General features: G+C 57.6%; 5 protein-coding genes across 5 annotated transcripts; 2 read left to right on the top strand and 3 right to left on the bottom strand.

Annotated features, from left to right (window-relative positions):
• Positions 1–427: 427 nt before the first annotated feature.
• On the top strand, positions 428–2,808 carry IE81DRAFT_354357 (protein prenylyltransferase; the record flags this gene model as incomplete). Its single annotated transcript, XM_025516660.1, has 8 exons — positions 428–584; positions 696–820; positions 1,082–1,334; positions 1,455–1,472; positions 1,584–1,757; positions 1,882–1,965; positions 2,090–2,164; positions 2,331–2,808. 8 exons carry the CDS (start codon positions 428–430, stop codon positions 2,504–2,506), a joined length of 1,062 nt encoding a protein of 353 aa, XP_025366029.1. The 3' UTR covers positions 2,507–2,808.
• IE81DRAFT_350686 (hypothetical protein) lies at positions 2,762–4,136 on the bottom strand (the record flags this gene model as incomplete). The annotated part of the gene is made up of 2 exons (XM_025516585.1): positions 2,762–2,787; positions 2,876–4,136. The coding sequence occupies 2 exons, from the start codon at positions 4,134–4,136 to the stop codon at positions 2,762–2,764; spliced, it is 1,287 nt and encodes a 428-aa protein (XP_025366028.1).
• Positions 4,137–4,530: 394 nt separating this feature from the next.
• IE81DRAFT_307286 (mitochondrial carrier) lies at positions 4,531–8,283 on the bottom strand. The gene is made up of 8 exons (XM_025512353.1): positions 6,791–8,283; positions 6,405–6,712; positions 5,632–6,333; positions 5,420–5,561; positions 5,024–5,354; positions 4,903–4,953; positions 4,745–4,836; positions 4,531–4,670 (listed from the first exon to the last, which is right to left on the bottom strand). The coding sequence occupies exons 1-8, from the start codon at positions 8,046–8,048 to the stop codon at positions 4,603–4,605; spliced, it is 2,952 nt and encodes a 983-aa protein (XP_025366027.1). The 5' UTR covers positions 8,049–8,283; the 3' UTR covers positions 4,531–4,602.
• Positions 8,284–8,604: 321 nt separating this feature from the next.
• Positions 8,605–12,701, bottom strand: IE81DRAFT_327067 (hypothetical protein). Its single transcript, XM_025514999.1, has 6 exons — positions 11,756–12,701; positions 11,632–11,694; positions 10,150–11,563; positions 9,306–10,086; positions 9,115–9,235; positions 8,605–9,034 (listed from the first exon to the last, which is right to left on the bottom strand). Exons 1-6 carry the CDS (start codon positions 12,252–12,254, stop codon positions 8,703–8,705), a joined length of 3,210 nt encoding a protein of 1,069 aa, XP_025366026.1. The 5' UTR covers positions 12,255–12,701; the 3' UTR covers positions 8,605–8,702.
• A 559-nt stretch (positions 12,702–13,260) lies between these two features.
• On the top strand, positions 13,261–17,474 carry IE81DRAFT_327065 (hypothetical protein). The gene is made up of 4 exons (XM_025514998.1): positions 13,261–13,910; positions 14,001–14,173; positions 14,239–14,348; positions 14,423–17,474. The coding sequence occupies exons 1-4, from the start codon at positions 13,623–13,625 to the stop codon at positions 17,218–17,220; spliced, it is 3,369 nt and encodes a 1,122-aa protein (XP_025366025.1). The 5' UTR covers positions 13,261–13,622; the 3' UTR covers positions 17,221–17,474.
• Positions 17,475–18,155: the final 681 nt, after the last annotated feature.

The following is an 18,155-nucleotide window of genomic DNA, read 5'->3' as shown; positions in this document are numbered from 1 at the left end:
GATGGATGGAGCACGCGCGGCGGCCCACATATGCAGCGCATATATGCCTTTTTGCAAAATGTGGGAGGATCACGTGAAGCCTGAATCTTGAATTCTTGCAATGGCTTGGCTTGGCTTGGCTCACGCGCTGATGTTAAACCCCGAAATCGATCGTGAATCGTGCATTCAAAATTGTCGAAAGTTGTACCATCACCTACAATCGCATGCCAGAGCCCGGACCCCCACCCCCGCGAATAACCTAAAGTGCACTTTCACCACTCTGTCCCCCCCCGGCGGCCCCTCGCCGCACTCAAGAACGACTTCCGAACCAATCTAGCGGGGATCGAGGTGTGCCCCTCCCCTCCCTTCTTCCAACCCGCGCGCGCGCGCGTCTCTGTCCCCCCACCCACCCACACGCTGCTTCTCGATCTTTCATTCGACGCTGAACATGCACGGTATCAAACGATCCGCTTTTTCCCACTCCACCTCCGATTCCTCCGACTCCTCCTCCTCCTCTTCAGCTGCTGCTCGAGCCAAGAAGACGCGCGAAGCTGAGAAATTACGAGCTTACGCTGCGCTTGAAGAGTCGATCTTTTCTGCTCGGCGTCGTAAGAGAAGGAGTCGCGATGCAGGAGCAGGAGCAGGAGCAGGAGCAGGAGCAGGAGCAGACGCTGGAGCAGACGCTGGAGCAGATGCTGGAGCGGGAGCAGGAGCAGGGGAGGAAGATGAGGAGATGGAAATGTTGAAGAGGACGGGAGAGTTGTTGGGTTTGAATCCGGAGGTCTACACGGTTTGGAGCTTTAGGAGAGAGATCATGCAGAGGATGATCGGGGCGGCCAAGGTTGCGAATGGCGAGGGCGAGGAAATGGAGGAGGAGCGGGACTTTTTTGAGAGTTTGAAGCAGGGCTATGCTGAGGAGGCGGAGGAGCAGGAGCGGGAGCGGATGCAGGAGCAGGAGCAGGAGCAGGAGCATCGAGGTGTTGACGCTCTAGCTCAACCTTCAGCTTCACCTCGAGCATCACGCTCGCACTCGCACTCTCCCCACCTCGATGATCGCCAGCAGCAACAGCAGCAGCAGCAGCAGCATCATCAACATCAGCAGAGAGCAAGAGATGCGCGCGCAAGGCGACTGATAGGAGCAGATGTCGAATTGACGCAGCATGCGCTCAAAGCTCATCCCAAAGTGTATTGGATATGGAATCATCGAGCTTGGTGTCTTGAACATCTGCCTGTGGATGAGGATGAGGTGGTGGAAGAAGAGGGGCGTGTGGATAGGCAACGCTTGCAGAGTCCTCGCAAGTGGAAGAGGGAATTGAAATTGGTGGATGGCATGCTGCAGATGGATGGGAGGAATTGTGAGTTGCGCGCGCGCGCAGCCAGCCAGCCAGCGAGTCCCGAGAAAGGACGAGGAATTCAAACTTGCGATTTCCATTGCCCCCCCATTTCTCTCATTCGTTTCCGCTCCCCCTTTGCAGTTCACGGGTGGAATTATCGTCGGCAAATCCTTTCCAAACTGGCCATCCTCCCTCACCCCTCCCTCTCTCCTCCAGCCCGCTCATCATCTTTTCCCGATTCGCTCCACACGCTCTCGCATCTTCCACCAGCCTACGCCGCGCTCCACCTAGACTTGGCCGCTCAAGAATTGGCCTACACGCTCCGACATGTGGAGAAGGATTTCAGCAATTTCTCAGCTTGGCATCATAGGGGCATCATACTTTGCGGGTATTGGAAAGCGAAAGGATGGGATGTGGATAGGATTCGATCGGCTAGGGATGAGGGTAGGTAGAGATCAGCCGCGGGGGGCTAGCCTCGACAATCACGCTTACAGATTCTTTCCCTCTCCCCCCCCCCCCCCCCCCCCCCCCCCCCCCCCCCCCCCCCCCCCCCTCCCCCTTCCGGCAGAATTCGAATTGATCAAACAAGCAATGTATACGGATCCTTCCGACGAATCCATCTGGAATTATCATTCATGGCTCATCGATCAAGGTGCGTCACGTCGCGTCTCTACTTGCCGCTCGGACGATCACCCTCCCACGAGACGAGTGCTGCAATTGAACCTGATCCGATCTCACTCCACTCGACATCGACATCGACATCGAACATGGCACAGATGCATCCGTTCGCGTGCTCGAGAGGGAATGCGAGCAGATCGAAGAGCTACTAGAGCTGGAGCCTGATGCTCGGTGTGAGTGCAATGCAATGCGAGTCCCCCAACCCAAACCAAAGTCAAGTCCGTGCCCAGTGGTCAAGTTGATATGCCTTTCGACAATCTGAAGACGTTTGCTTCCACCCCCAAAACGTTCCCTCTTGCTCACCCTCCTCTGCTCCTCCGCCACCGACACCAACCTCAGACTGCATGAGAGCCTTGTCGCAGTACAATATCCTGCTCGCCGCCGCCTCCTCCTCCTCCTCCTCCAACTCCGACTCTGAAAAGCGCAAGGAAAGAGCCAAGCAGCTCTTGCGCAGACTTCAAATCGTCGACGCGCTGCGAAAGGAAGAGTACAAGGAGATGGAGCAGGAGATCTGATTCGCCGCTTCAAGAAAAGTATCACGATCCGGCAGGCTACGTTCGTCGACCTTTGCACCTATGCCGCACGTTTCCCTGTTGCCCTACATCGTCTCGGCAGGCAACTTGGACTGCCCCACCGCAATGCACAGCACCGCCACCTACAGGCATGAGAGCTACATCGACGCTCGCAGAATCGATTCGAATGTAATGTATCATGCAGACGATGAAGCTGTGACCGACATGGGGTCACCAGGTCCACGATGAGGCGCAAGTCTATTGCGCAGGAGCATTTCGCAAGTCTGTGGAAGCAGCGTCCGTCCAGCTTTTAGCATTGCGCAAATGACCTCTAGGCCACCATCGCACCCTCTCCCTCCAATCAAGACTCACCATCCGCCATGCGTTTCTGCGCGATCGTAGCCTTATCCTCTTCCTTCTTCTTCTTCGACTCCTCGACGCCGGCTTTCGTCGTTCCGGGCACCAATTGCAGCTCGTCTTCCAGCTCGCCCGCTGTAGCCGCCTCTTCATCCTCTTCCCCCTCCCCATCCCTCGCCTCGTCGATGATGAATGCTCCTTCTTCGCGTGAGACCAGCGCAGCTGCTGCAGCCTTGACGCGCTCTTCCGCCTCCGAAGCGAGCGCAGGCGTAGCGCCAGTAGGCGTTCTAGGTCGTCGAGATTGTGCTGCAGCAGCTGCGCTACTCTTTGCGCCTTTTGCGATCCTCACATTACCTGCACCACGACCATTCTGAGCATCAGCAAATCCCCTCTCCAACCTGTCCAATTCCGTCTTTGAAGCGTCGTTTTGCAATCCCACAAAGCTGGACTTTGGGCCTATCCTCGTCTCTCTGCCCGTCGCCTTTCCAACCCTATCCCCCACCTCTCCCAATAGACCGCCCAACAATCCTCGAACGCGCTTGGCAGTAGAGGATCCTCCTCCTCCGCCCGTCACCGCCACAGCTGCCAAAGTAGCCAACGCTTCTCGAGGCGTCTCTTGCACCCTCACTGCAGCCTCCAGCCTCATCGAGCCGGGCAAGTCTTGCGCGAAAAAGTGAGAGAGAATGTCGGATTGCGAAATGAGCTTTGTAAAGTCGGCGAGAGAAATGAGTGGATCATTGTCAAAGGTGTTTGACGCGTCCCTCGTGCTCGTCTTGCTGCTGCTGCTGCTGTTGATGCCGCTGCTGTTGATGCTGCGCGATGGAATAGCATCGACAGTCACACCGTCTCGTGCCAATTTGACCAGCTCCTTGCTTCTTCCACCAGCTGCATCCCACATCTCCTCTTCCAACTTCTCCAGTTGCCTTTGTGCTGCCATCCCAGCATCCTCGTTTGCGACATCCGTACCTTGTCTAATCAATTCCCACTTATCTTGTGCGCTCCATCCAGGTTCCTCGTCCACGCAGTACCTAGCAACATCTAGCAATCCCTCGTACGTATCTGGTCTTTCCGACCTTTCCAGCTCCAGCAGCGCGTTGAGCGTCTCGCGAGAGAGGCGCTGCAGGATGGGCGAGGTGGTGGGGAGGAGAAGCAGATGAGACAAGGTTGGAGTTAGAGAGCAAGAGTCGGACGTGGACGTGGACGTGGACGTGGATGTGAGCCACGAGGCATCTGCTTGCGCTAGAGATGAAGGAGGCAAGAGCGTGTGTTTCTGCATCGCGAACAGAGTAGCGCTTGAGGAGATGGGCTGATTGGACCTGAAATGAGTGGCCGGCCGTCGTGCGCTTATCTCGCGTGCAGGATGAAAGGTCAACCGCGGTAAGGGCTCGTTTGGGTGGCGTGTTCTCAATGAGATGCAAGTGGATCGACTCGTCGTAAAGATGACACTTGGGAGAACTCGCTGAGATGGTGGTGAAAGGGAGAGCACCTACAATGGCCGCTATGACTGACACTCGGTGAGCACCGCCATGGCATGCGGGCCGTGCAATTTCAAGCCGCGCGCCCGCATGACAGCGCCGATCTCGTCAAGTCACGTGATCCGTGTGTGCGCCCGCACTTTGTCCTGGCCTCACGCATGCGCGTCCCCCGCCTCGCTGCTTTCGAAACGTCTCGCATCGTGAATTCTAATGAAATTATGAGTGCAGGGACAGCAAACTTGGAGCACATTGCAGGACCGAAAGCTTCTACTGCACACCCAAATGCTTCTTGCTGTGCTCGTACACGACATAGGAGATGGATACGGCCGGTACCACTGCGAAGAGGGGAGAATAGGCGGGTGTGAGAGTGCTGCACAACCACATGCATGACCATGTCGCTCCCACTCACCCTTGGCCAACGTGGGCACCAGACCTCGGTAGAAGCCTTGAAAGCCTTCATTCTTGTACGTCTTCCGCGCCACGTCCAAGAAGCCGTCATAGCTGCGTATAATGAAGTAAGCCGTGAGCGATTTGCACCACGCTCGCGCGTACACGCAACCGACTCACGTCTGGGGATGAGCCGGCGTACCAGCTGCTTGCAGGCGTGTTCTTACCAGACTGAAAAAGAGGGCCGACACGGCGAGGTCAATGTCTCGTAGCACGCGACAAGCAGACTCGTGCCACTCACTTGAGGGGATACACTGTCGTAGCACCCACACTACCGCTGATGCTGCCAAAAGCGAGCAGGGCAAGCACGCTAGGTTCTTCCTTGCCGGTATACTTGATCCAAAACAGCTTGATGCCTTCAAATGTCGACATGTCAATGGCAGAGTAAGGGAAGACACCCACCAGACCAGCCCCGAGACCTCGGTAGTAGGTCCGCAAACCGCCATTCTTCCACATGTCCTTGGCCGTCGCTACCAACAGCGCATTGCCACGCAGCTGCAACGCCGACGACGCCCCTTGGCCAGACTGCGAAGACATCAAGCGCGTCTTGAGCGTCTCAACGGGGTAGATGGCTGCGAGGTGGTGTGCGGAGAATGTCGGCAGACGCAAAATTCGGCGCGCAACGCTGCAGACTCACCGAGTTGACTTGTGATACCGCCGATACCACCACTGATGAAGCGGCTGCTTCCACTGATATCCCTCGAGTCTGCCACCTCATCGACATACTTTGCAAAGGCGCGCTTCGACGTCTCGTAGCTCAGAAATTTAATCGCGGATTCCTGTTGCGGCGTGGGGGTTTGCCTCTCGTCAGCCAAAGACTCCAACGTCACTCCCAAGGCCGCCACTCACTGGAAAGATTTTGATGCAGTTCAGACCGTTGCCCACCCAAAACGACTTGAGTCCTCCACCCTGCACGTACAACGCCCGAATCGCCTCGTACATCAATCCAAAACTCCTCGTCGCAGTCTGCGCCGTCTTTTTCGCGACCGCCTCCGCAGTCTGCGCGTTCTTCGCGGCATCCGCAAGAGGCTGCCCTTGCGCTTGTTGGCGCGAAGTCGTAATGAGGTAGATTTTGAGCCTGTCGAACGGGGCTGTAGCTGTTCGCGACACTGCTCCAGCTATCCCACCAGCTAAGAGAAACTTGACGGCGACATCTCCATGGATCATGTCCGAATCCTCTTCCTCTTCTTCATCTTCCTCGTCGCCGTGCAGAGGCTGAGCTGTCGAGTCTGTCGTGGCATCCTGCATCGAGCTCTCGCTGCTCGCATCGGAGCCTTGCGCTGTTGCGCCGCTCTCGCCGCTCCTTGTCTCCTCCTTGCTCGCACCTTCGCCAGCCAGTCTCCTCCGTTCCTTTTCTTCCTCGCTCAAGGACACCTTGCCAAGATTGGTGCCCTTTTTGCGCTCTTCTCCAGCCATACTGACATCTCCGTCCAGATTCACAGACGTCGCTCCGTGCCTCTCCGTCTTGCCCCACTGCTCCGAAAACGAGGCAAAGATGCCCTGAGCTCCAAAGAGACCCCAGGCTTTTCTAACTTGGTAGAAGCGGTAGATCTGCATGCGATTGTGCGCAACGCCTCAGCCTGTGTGCGCGCGCACCAACAGAAACCTGCTCGCCGACTCACCTCTCCCACACTAGGTTTCCTCGGAAGCAGCAGCAGATAATCCCTGAATTGAGGAAAGCTGATCTTCGTCTGCGGCTGCACCACGCTCGCCGCCGCCTCGTTGCTGCTGCCATCCCCTCGAGCGCCGGTTGCGGGTGACGATGACGCGGTGGGCAATCTAGCGCTCGAGCTGGCCAAGCTCGCTATAAAGTCTTCCAGAGCTTCTGGAGCCAAATCTATGCCTGCTCTGTCTAGTGCAGTCCCAATCTCTGACGCGTCTAGCTGCATGTCTCCATTCTTGTCCAGCTCGATGAAGATGCGATACAGTTCTGTGAGGCGCGGCACCAGACATCAGCTCGTGTGCGTCATCGCAAAAGCAAGAAGAAGCCTTGCGCGCGCTTGCTCACCTCTCTCTTTTGACTCTGCATACCTCAAAAAGCCCTCCCATTCGATTTGCCTCTTTCTGCGTGCTCCATGTTCGTGGTCCTGTCCGCTCTGTCCCCTCTGTCGAATCTCTTGATCCAAGGAGCGATCCTTTTCCCTCTGCTTTGATCCAACAGCCGATAGACCCCACACACCCGATCCCACCCATCCCGCTTCTCCTTCGTGGTCTGCGCGCATGTCCGATTCGGAAGATGAGGAAGGGGAAGTGTTGCGCGAGGAAGCGTCGCTGGAGTCCATGCCGAGCAGCGATCCTATGGATCCCATGAGATTGTCAGTGTACGATTGCGAGCCCGCTGTGCTCGACGAGCGGCTGGATGAAGCCGATGAAGCGGACGAATCTTCGCTAGATTCGGAGCCTACAAAAGGGATCCAGCTGGTAGCGCTATCCAACCAGCCTCCTTCATCAGGACCATCGCCGCCTCGACTGACCCGCTTCTGCCTCTCCTTTTCCAATTCGGCTCTGCAAGCTCGACACTGACTCAAGAGCTCCTTGGCATAGCTCTGAGAAGGAGGTGTGACGTTTGGAGCAGAGTCGGAAGAAGAGGCGCTTCGTGCACTGCCGCTGCTGCTGCTCGCAGATGGCGAGGCAGGAGGGCCCCAAGCGGCAGTCTTTTCCTCTTGCGTATCTCCAAAGCTCGGACGATTCCTGTTGGGAGATCGACCAGCTGCGCTGTTGCTGCTCGTGGTGCCTCCTCCTCCTCCTCCGCTGCTGCCAGCACCGAGAGGATTTTCGCTGGCGAGACTGCCTCTGGCCCACGCTCCACCAGCGCCGTACCTCGCCCTCATGGCAGTCCTATGCCACTCTTCCTTTGCTCTTCCTCCAGCCAGCGCATCCTCATCATCATTATCCAGCAGTATATCAAAAAGTCCTCTCAATCTCAACAATCTTGCTTGAGGAGGTTCCTGAGATCTGAATTCTTCGTACGTGGGTATTCGTGCTGGCACTTGACCCGATAGCGCAGAGGAGGCTCGTTTGCCGCCAGTCTTGCGATGCTCGAAAGCCGAGCTTGCAGCTGAAGAGGCAGAAGAGGAGGGCGATATCCATGAGGACCATAAGCGAGAGGCGGCAGAAGTGGCTCCTCGATTGGAGGGAGCAGCGTTGCTTCCCGAGCTTTCTGCGCTAGCGCTCCCGTCTGCTTCCCTCGAGCTGGAGCTTGTAGTGGCAGCGCTCGCTGGCAAAGGCAGATCCTGCGTGGGCGTCTGAGCGCTACTGTTCGACATGTCTGCGACGCCGGGTCGGTGCGGATTACTTCTTTTGATTGCTATTACAAATCGTCCGCACCCGGCATGTCTAGGTCTATATTCTGGTGTTTGAGGAGCGAGCAGCTGCGACGTTTTCGACGGAAAAAGGAACGAGATGAGTCAATCGTTTGCCAGCAGCGAACAATGCTACGTCTAGTGAGTGAGTGCACTTTGATGAAATGCAATGGCGGTAGTCTGTACTGTTCGGTATGAGTTGCTTGGCTCGCTCGATGAGAAGCTCGCAGATCTCGATGTCCAAACGCACGCACGCGGGCGCGGAGCAGCAGCAGCAGCAGCAGCAGCGGTGCGGCAACGGTGCGGCTCCTCATCGGCGCATACGCGCGCGCAAGACGAGCCAGTCAGAAATCGCGCGTCAGAACCCGCGGCGCCAACTGCACAGCAGGACGCGTGCACGTGCTGCTTCATCATTGGCCCCAGCAGCAGCAGCATATGCAGCAATCCCATCTGCCAAATGCATGGGATGCGCGGCATACGTGCGCTGGCTGATTCACCATCTCGTTTCAAGGCTTGCACTCCTGCTCACAACCATCTATCTATTGTAATCATGCGCAATGTGGACATACGGGTGACCTAACGATGGGGGAACGACAAAAGAGAGGAGCGCGCGGTCGCCTACTTGAGAGCGGCGGCGATGCCGTTGAGAGTATGCGTGAGTGTCTGCAAGCCCTTCAGGTTACCCGCAACGACGGTCTGGAGCGTGGCGACATTGTAATTGATAGCCTGGACAAAGCTTCCGTTGAATCCGTCAATCTCGCCAACGATGTGGGCAAAGAGCTCGTCGGTGAGGCCGATGCGTGCAGGCGCGACGGCCATCAGTCCATAATCTGTTCGACCATGCTCGTCGCGCGCCACGGCTCTTTCCATCGTCAGACCTCGACGCAAGCAGACGTCGCACAGGTCCTCGATGGACAGACAGCCTCCTGCTGCAAGACTGCCGTATTCGCCTGCGGGAGCGTCGGTGAAGCAGAGTGGACCGGTCAGCAGCCTCGCAAGGAGATCCGAGAGCGATTCACCATCAACTCACCCAGCGAATGCCCAGCAAATGGCGCCTCGGGATCAATGAGTCCCCGCGACTTCATGTCGTTGAAGGCGCACACTTCGACCAGCACAATGCTGATCTGCGCAAAGGAAGTCATGAAGAGGAGCTGCGTGTGAAGAGAGGCAAGAAATCGTCAGTGGCTGCTCGTTATGTCGAGCTAGAATGTCGCAACTCACCCCATCAGGAGAGTCAAAGGTATAACTAGTGCTCGTGTTTGTAATCTCCGGAAACAGGGGTCTGCTGATCCCCTCTGGTCCCTCAAAGGACATGCCCATGAATTGCGATCGAATTCGGGCGCCGGCCACGCCTCCGAAATGGCAAGTGTGCGATTTGGGATTGTGTCTGACAATGTCCAGAACGCTGATGCCCATGGTGGTCTGTAGGTGGCGCTCTGCCCTGTCCCAAATCTGTTTGGCGACGGGCGAGCTGTCGTACAGATCCATGCCCATTCCGACGGCTTGCGATCCTTGGCCCGTAAAAGTGTACACCGTAGGAGGTTGGTCCATCATCGCTTCACCCTCTAGCACGCTCTCTCCGCGTTGATTGACGGCCGACACCTTGACAATCTTGCGGCCATCGTGCATGGCAATGTGGCGCAAGCTGACCTCGAGGGTGTCGCCAGGCAGGACCATGCCGGTAAAGTTGGCCGAGTAGGAACGGAAACGTTCCGGGTGCCCTTCTGCTGCCACTTCCTCCGTGATTCGTCGAACAGCTGCCGAAGAATGCATGCCGTGGGTAATCGTACCAGGAAGCCCGGCAAAGTCGGAAAAGTAGGGATTGGTGTGGATGGGATTGTAATCGCCGCTGGCAGCCGAATACGGCGCGTTGGTAGCGGGCGCAACAAACGTCGATGACTCGGCGCCGACTAGAAGCGAGTATCCACCGCCTTCCAAGGGAACAGGACCGAGCGTGCTGCCTCCCAGCCGCTTAATGTATTCGACGACAGGATTGCCGTAGCTGTAGAGGAGCGCAAATTAGCATGCAACCACGGAGCAATCAACCCTCTGACCCTCGACGCACCTCTTGCCCTCTGCAATGTATTCGATCCCACCCACGGAAATCAGTTTGCCGTCGACAATGTCGCGAATGTATGCGCCTCCTTCGACCTCGACCTCCTGGAAGGAAGACGCGTCGTTGCCAAACTTGACGTCCGACTTGACATGCAGCTCCAGCTTGAGTCCAGCTTTGAGTGGAGTGGTGCCGGTCCAAGTGAACCACTCCTTGCTCTGCAAGACGGCGGCATCCGATGCCGACTTGATTTCGACAATGTAGCGCTCTTCGCTCTTCTCAAACGTCGTGCCAAAGTCTGTAAATGCTCCGCGAAAGAAAAACGAGCTCTCGACATCGACGATTGGGTGCAACGTACCCGTCGCCTTGTCCTGCAACGAGACCGTGCCGAGCACGCTGACCGACTTGCCGGTGGGCGTGATGCGAATCGAACTGACGTATGCGCTCGAAGTGTACTTTTCTCCGATGCGCAGCACGTCTGCTCCAGCGTGGCGCTTGAAGCTGTTGCTGAGGTGCACAAGTCGCAGCAAGTCGGCGTCCACGGACATGGCAGCCTCCATGATGGGCGCCCATCCGATGATGATGGCCGCATCAAGAGGAGCACTGACTTGCTCGTGGTAAGCAGTATTATTAAGGCCAACGACGCGGCAAAACGTTGAAACGAGTTGCGCGTCGAGCAGCTGAGGCTCAGAAGTGTAGACCTCTTGCGCCGCTTGCGATGCTGCGCGTGGAGCAAGACCCCAGACGCCCCGGTACATGGTCTTGATGCGCTCGTTGCGTCCCGCCATAATTTCGTGGATTGGCGCAAATGCTTGTGATGGGACGTAGCGGAATTGAAGCTCCAGAGGTACGCTCTTTCCCTTCACTTGCTCAAAAATGAAGACCTTGATCAAGTCGGCGTCTCGAGAGACTTCAACACTCTTAAAGCTTGGGTCGTGGGGCCCGTACGAGCGGGCGGCTCCTCGCGCTATCAGTCCAAGTGGCCTGCCAGAGACTGGATCCATCGTGATCTCGACCTGCTGATTCTTGCGAGGTGCAAGGATGCGCGAAATCGGATTGTCCGCGTAGCTTTTGCCCTGCACGATGCTGACGCTCCGCAGCAGAGCTCTGAACCATCCAGCGGAGCGGCCAGCAAGCAACTCCAGCCAGTCATCTGACGGGGGAAGATTCGACCCTAGCTGATACGTCATGGAGCGACCGTCGGCGCCCTGGGTCGCCTTGATGTCGTGTTGCTTGAGCAAAGCAGCAGTGTTGAGAGCTGGAGGCTGAGGACCCAAATAGTCCACGGAGGGTACCTTGCTCTCGTCGCCGTCATAGTACCGTTGCAGCATTCTCGTTATGAGGCCTTGCTCCACATCGCCTAGCATCTCCTTGATGGGAACGTTAGCCTTGGTGGAGTGGCGAGCAGCCACTGGTCCTTGCAGGACTGAGGGAGAAAAGCGTGTCAGCTCGAAGCGTCGCGCGCCGCGTCGCCTGCCGCCGTGGATCACTCACTGAACACTCTTTGAGGATCACGATCAACCACGGCATCCAGGTCTTCGCTCTGCCAGAGCGAGTCTGGTGGGAGCAAAGGGGTCAGTGAAGGCGCGCGTTGGCAGTCGAGACGATGCAGACCCACCTTTCTTGAACCACGTCTTGAGATCAGAGTCGAGAATAGGAATGAATGGCACAGGCTTGGTTCCCCTTCGCCTGCACATTTCGATGAACAAGCTGACATCTTCAGCAGCCAGGATTGCCCTTTTGGCCCTTGGGTAGGCATCGAAGAATCTGTCCAACGCCGGCGTGCCCTCGTCCAATTCGATGTATGATTGTATGGCAGAAGTCTTTGGAGCGCTCGTGCCAGGATCCACCTTGACGAAGCGTTCCTCGGTCCTGCGCAACCAATCGCCCATGAGTAGGCGCCAAGATGAATCTATCCAGCCTCGGCCTGACAGGTAGGTGAGCTGCAACAAGCGCCTGGCCACTTCTTCGTACGTCATTTCTCCCAGCTCTTTCGCCACACTCCCGTCTGCATGCTGTGGAAAGTATGGCCGATGACTATCAGCATTCAGCCGCGTGATCAGATAGTCTCGGTTTGCTGCGATCCAAGCCGCTTGCTTTTCTTTTGACGAAGGCATTGTGACTGTGGGAGGCCCTTAGGGAGGGGGGCGATCGTGAAATGCAGTGGAACGAAGCGTCAGTGCAAGGGAAGCTGGTGTCAAGAGGTGTGCCAGGAGTTGTCGACTGCGAGGAATTTGCACAAGATGTGGGTGGTTGGAAGGAGAATGGAGCTCGTCTGTAGTCAGCACCATTGAGCAAACACTTGGCTACACACAGCGTCCGACCACCTCGACGTTCACGCCGCGTGCGATTCATTAGAATCGCGAATCCTCGCGGGCGAGGGGCATGGCGGAGACTCTCCATTTGTTGAGCGAGCCGGGCCGGGCCGAGCGAGCGGGGCGGGACGTTCAGCTTATTGCTTCGCGCATCACTCAGACTCTTGACTGCTGCGACCGAATGAAGATCAATCAAGAATCGAGGGCCTCGCGCTCGCACCTCGATCGATCGTCTTTCTCAATCGCAATCGCACCAGGATATGATGAGTGATGGGGCAAAATGAGACATCCATAGCGCGGCGCGGTGAGGCGCGGCGCGGCGCGGCGCGCACCCTCTCTTCACCCCGCGGCGATTCATTGACCAAATCCTAACTTTTGGCTTTGGCTTGCCTGCTGCTGGGCAAAATGACTCAAAAAGGCCCGTGCCCGTGCTCAGCCCGCGCCGTAGCGCGACGCATATATGCGCAGAATCACGAATCAAATCGATGGCGCGCGTACTTGGGCGCACGCGCACGCGGTTGCGCGTGCCGTGCCGTGCCATGGGTGGCTTTGATCGCCCGCGCGGGGCATATCCCCAAGACCCCAACCTCGCGCGCGCATCGCGTCGCGCGTTGGAAATTTCCGGATTTTGGGGGTCCAAGAGGTGCGGGAGCGCGGGGGTGGGTAATGTGTGGCTGCTGCTGCTGGAGGCAGGGGTGATGCGTGCTCACCCATGGACTCACGACTCAGACTGCCATCATCAACGGCTGGGCAGCAGGGGTCCAATCATTCATTCAAGATTTTGATTCATTTCATCAAATTTCGCAGTCACGAGTCAAGCCGCCCCGAAAGCCATGCACGAGTGTTGCGTGTCGGTGCAACAGCGCAAGTGATTGCTATACTGTAGGAGGCTACGCGTTGGCAGCTGGGGTGACGCTCAGGAAAGCTCGATGAGCATGGCGCTGTTGCCCACTCGTGACTCATGTCTTGAGAGACGTTGCGTCGTGCACAGTCACATTTCGTTAGGAAGCGCCTTGCTCACCCAAAACGATCACATGCGCGCTTCATCCTCCCGCTCACATCTAGCCTCGTCCAACTGACCCTTTCTCCATCAGCAGCAGGTCAGACTCGCTCTCCTCGGACTGCCCTGCCTTACGCGTGCTTCACCTCGCTCCGACCAAGAAGCACATCATGTCGATCCTTCAAAAAGCAGATCCATCCGTCTTGCGTGACAAGCTGCGCGAGATCATCGCCGAGGCTGACAAAAAGGCATCCTCCGAGGCAGCAGCGGGCAGGATCGAGCTCAAGAGGGGCTACTGCACCATTCCGCTGCCCGGCATCGATGTGCCCTTTCACTCTCGCGTCCTGAATGGAGGTGTGCCAGAATTTCACGCCTTCTTGTCCAAGAGGGTGGGAGACATCAATCCCGATGCGCTCATCAACAAGTACATTCCAAACCTCGTAGCCAAGCCGTTCCAAGTGAGTGAGCAGGCGTAGCCCTCAGACGCTCTGCATCCGCGACGACTGATCTCGCGCTCTTGCTGCTGCTGCTGCTGCCCCTCGTCGCAGCTCACGAAAGAGTATGCGCAACTCATTCTCGACACGACAGGATCGCCTAGACTGGAAAAGATGCTGCAAAATTGGGACAAGGATGGCTGGGGTACCGTCGAGAAGCGCCAGCGCCTCGCCAAGGAGCTCTTGCTGTTGCTCCTGAGTCATCAATTCGCCAGTCCCGTCAGGTGGTCGGTATTCGAGTGGCACACCGCGTCCCGATCGTCGCCGAGCTCACTCCGTATCTCTCTTCCAGGATCGAAACGCAAGACGTCTTTTTCAACGAGCCTTACTCCTTTGAGCGCCTCGTCGAGTTTGGCCCTGCACCCACGCTCAAAGGAATGGCACAAAAGACGGCAGGTCTGAGTGAGTGGCATGCGCCGTGTCTGTTGGTGACTCCGCCTGCTGCTCCGCGCTGAGATATTGCCCCTTTCACGCAGAATACGCCGCTGCTGACCAAGCCAAGGGCAAGCGCCGAGCCATGTTTTGCCATAGCAGCGACAGGGACAAGATCTACTACAACTTTGCCGACGCTGAAGCTGATGCCGTCGAAACCACTCCGGCTGGACCCTCAGCGGGTGCTACTACTCCTGCTGCTGCTCCAGCGCCGGCTGTCGCGGCTCCTTCCCCTGCCCCTGCCCCTGCCCCTGCTGCAGCGCCAGCCAGTGCAGCCGCAGAAGTTCCAGACGAGCCATTGAAAGCGGTGGACACTCTGCGAGTCATCCTGGCCCAAAAACTTAAAAAGCAACTTTCGGACATTCCCCTCTCCAAAGCCATCAAGGACCTCGTCGGCGGCAAGTCCACTTTGCAAAACGAGCTCGTGGCTAGTCTCGGCGAGGAGTTTTCCAGCCTCCCTGAACGAGGCGAGGAGCTCCCGCTCGACGAATTGGGCGGAGCCCTGGGCGCTGGCTACAGTGGGACGATGGGCAAGTACACATCCGGTCTCGTCTCCCGCATGGTCGGCGGCAAGCTTCCCGGAGGCTTCAACCTCGCAAGCGCCAAGTCGCACCTTCAGAAAGCGTGGGGATTGGGTCCTGGTCGAACGGATGCTGTCCTCCTCGTCTCGCTCACGCAAGAACCTCCCAAACGCCTGGGTTCCGAAGCGGAAGCAAAGGCGTTCCTCGACACTGCAGCCCAAACCTACGCTCAGCATGCCGGTATCACTCTTAGCCAAGGCGGTGGCAGTGCTGGCAGCTCCGGTGGAGGCGGTGGCGGGGCTACGATCAGCGCTGAAGAGCTCGAAAAGATCCAAGGCCGTCACGACGAGCACGCTCGCCGTCAAATCGAAATCCTCCAGCGCTATCTCGGTGTGGATGGTCGTGCTGGTCAACGCGTCGCAGAGAGCACCCGTTTGGAAGTCAAAGCTTTGCAAGATCAGCTGGACGCCATTTCTCGAGAGCACGGCGAAGAGTACATCAACATGATTCGTCCCAAATTCGACCCGCTCAAAGCTCGCCACTTTGCAAGCTTTTGGAATTGGTCCAGGCAAGACGCCCAGCACCTCTGGTACGACATCATCAGTGGGCGTCTCACGACCGTCGATCGTGAAATCACGCAGCGTTGTCTCAACATCATCTCGCGCGCCGACGACACGCTCCTTCACCTCATGGCGTACACCATCGAGCGCGTGGATCCCGAGCTGGGTCCCACGTACGCGCTCGCCAAGCAGTTTGGTCAAATGCTGCTGGAAAACTGTCGCGAGGCATTGCCAAGCCCGCCCATCTACAAGGAAGTGTACGCTCCCACCGCTCCACACACCGAAATCGGAGCTAAGGGCGAAGTCATCTACAGCGAGGTCAAGCGCGAACGCGTTCGCAAGCTGGAGGCGTACGTAGAAGAGATGGCGCACGGAAAGCGTGTCGGCCCGCAGGTCAACGTAGAGCTGGCAAGAGAGCAAATGGCCAAGCTCTGGACGCTCATCAGAAACGAGCCTAGCTTTACCAAGGTCGGCAAAACGACCATCAAGAGCATGTACACCGAAGTCGTGCGCTCGCTCGGACCTGCTGGCCGCCATCCCCGCATTCGCGGTTCGAGCAGCCGTCGCCAATCATCTTCCGTCGCCCACGGCTCCCGTCCTACCGTCACGCCCGAGCCATTCAGCCTCGCTGATGACCGCGTCCCATACCTAAATGTCAAGCGCAAGGTTGGAGGAGAATGGCAGACCAGCAAGCAGCTCACAGGCGTCTACATGACGCTCCTCGAGGACATGGCCAAGAATGGAGTCACATTCCAGGGACAAAATGCTCTGCTGACGGGTGTCGGCAAGGGTTCCATCGCGCTCGAAGTCGCGAAAGGATTGCTGGCAGGTGGCGCTCGAGTCATCATCACCACCTCGTCCTACTCTCGCGCCACTCTAGACTTTTACAAGGAAATCTTTCAAAAGGTCGGTGCGCGAGGCTCTCAGCTCACCGTTGTGCCATTCAACGGCGCAAGCAAAGAAGACGTCAACAGCCTAGTCACCTACATTTACGAGTCTTTGCGCGTCGACCTCGACATTCTCATTCCATTTGCCGCCATTCCAGCGTACGGACGGGATGTGTCGGCCATCGACGATCGTGCAGAAGTCGCTTTCCGCGCCATGATGACGAACGTGCACCGCTTGCTCGGAGCTGTGCGCTCCGTCAAGGCGGCAAAACGCATCAACACCAGACCGACCGTCGTCCTCTTACCCTTGAGTCCCAATCATGGCTCCATGGGAGGAGACGGTCTCTACTCCGAGTCCAAGATAGGCCTCGAAACGCTCTCAAACCGCGCGATCAGCGAAGGTTGGGCGGAGTACGTGTCCATCGTCGGCGTCGTCATTGGTTGGTGTCGCGGTACGGGACTGATGGATGCCAACAACCAAATCGCGGCCAAGATCGAGGCTGCGGGCCTGCGCACATTCAGCAGCACGGAAATGTCGTTCAACCTGCTAGGATGTCTCCACCCCCTGTTCAGAGCGACGGCTCAGGTGGAGCCTATCCTTGCCGACCTGTCTGGAGGCTTCAACAGCGTGCCGGATCTGGCCAAGCTCAGCACGAGGATCAGGACGGACATCGCGAATGAGAGCGCTCGTCGTCGTGCGATTGCAGCCGACGATGCTGCCGACTACCTCGTCATCAAGGGTTCTGCAGCCGAGAAGCTCCACCAGACGCGCCTCGTTCAAGCTCGCGCTCAACACTCTTTCGGCTTTCCGGCTCTTGGACCGTGGAGACCGGACGCTCTTGCCATGCTTCGTGCCCTTCCGGCTCGCGTTTGAACATCGCTTGTACTTGATCGCTCTCTCTCTCCATTCAGATGTTCTTTGTCAAGAGACTACGTTCCGCTCGATGTGAATCGACGTAATGTCTGCCCGCGTGACATGCAGTGAGACGGCGATTCGCTAATTGAAGTGGGCAAGGCCGACGGGGTGCCTTGCTGCGTGCACTACGTCGCCGGGAGACGACGATGAGGGCATCCAAAGACGTGTTGAATGCCCTCATCAAGGTCTAGCGCCGAACTGCGCAGCGGGGGCCTCGAATTCATGTACTACTTTTTGACGGGCTAAACTGTGCTTGGGTCGATATAGTCTAGTCGGGTTGGCCTCCTTCTAAGATTTCTCCTTTGAGCGCAGTGTGCGTACGTTTGGATGCCGCCGGTAGAGTCGTTTCGAATCCCATTGATGGTGCCTTACGGCCTCACTTTTGCTGCGCGTGCGTGCGTGCGTGCGTCGCGCGCGAGCGCGCGCGCAAAGCAACGCCAATCACGTGACATTCAACCCTCACCCTTTGCGTCGGCGCGCTGCCCTCCGACTCGCATGGCCAGCCACCATACATACAGGCTTCCTCTGTGATCCAAGGCTGGATCGGACATCATGAACATTACCAGACGAGGGGATCGAACCCTGAGTCATGGCTTATTGAACCGGCAGGGACAAGCTATAGTTCGCCGCAGAGACGAGCATGGGTGCGCGCGCGGGCGCACTGTGCGCACTGCATGCGCGGCACGTGTGATTGCTGGCCGCCCGCCTCGCGTCCGAATGTCACGGTCCGCCCCGCGGAGGATGCACCTACACGTGATGTTAGTAGTTGCATGCATGCGACTTGACGCGGTGCATGAGAGGAAATGGTCGCGCGCATGCACGTCCCTACTACCATCACGCGACGGGGCATCCTCCGCGAGCGGGGCCGTGACATTCGGACGCGAGGCGGCCAG

This window comes from Ceraceosorus guamensis, assembly GCF_003144195.1.
Source record: "Ceraceosorus guamensis strain MCA 4658 unplaced genomic scaffold IE81scaffold_174, whole genome shotgun sequence".
NCBI classification, from domain to species: Eukaryota; Fungi; Basidiomycota; class Exobasidiomycetes; order Ceraceosorales; family Ceraceosoraceae; genus Ceraceosorus; species Ceraceosorus guamensis.
The sequence above is the reverse complement of the archived record's forward strand: the minus strand, read 5'-3'. Positions and strand labels throughout refer to the sequence as shown.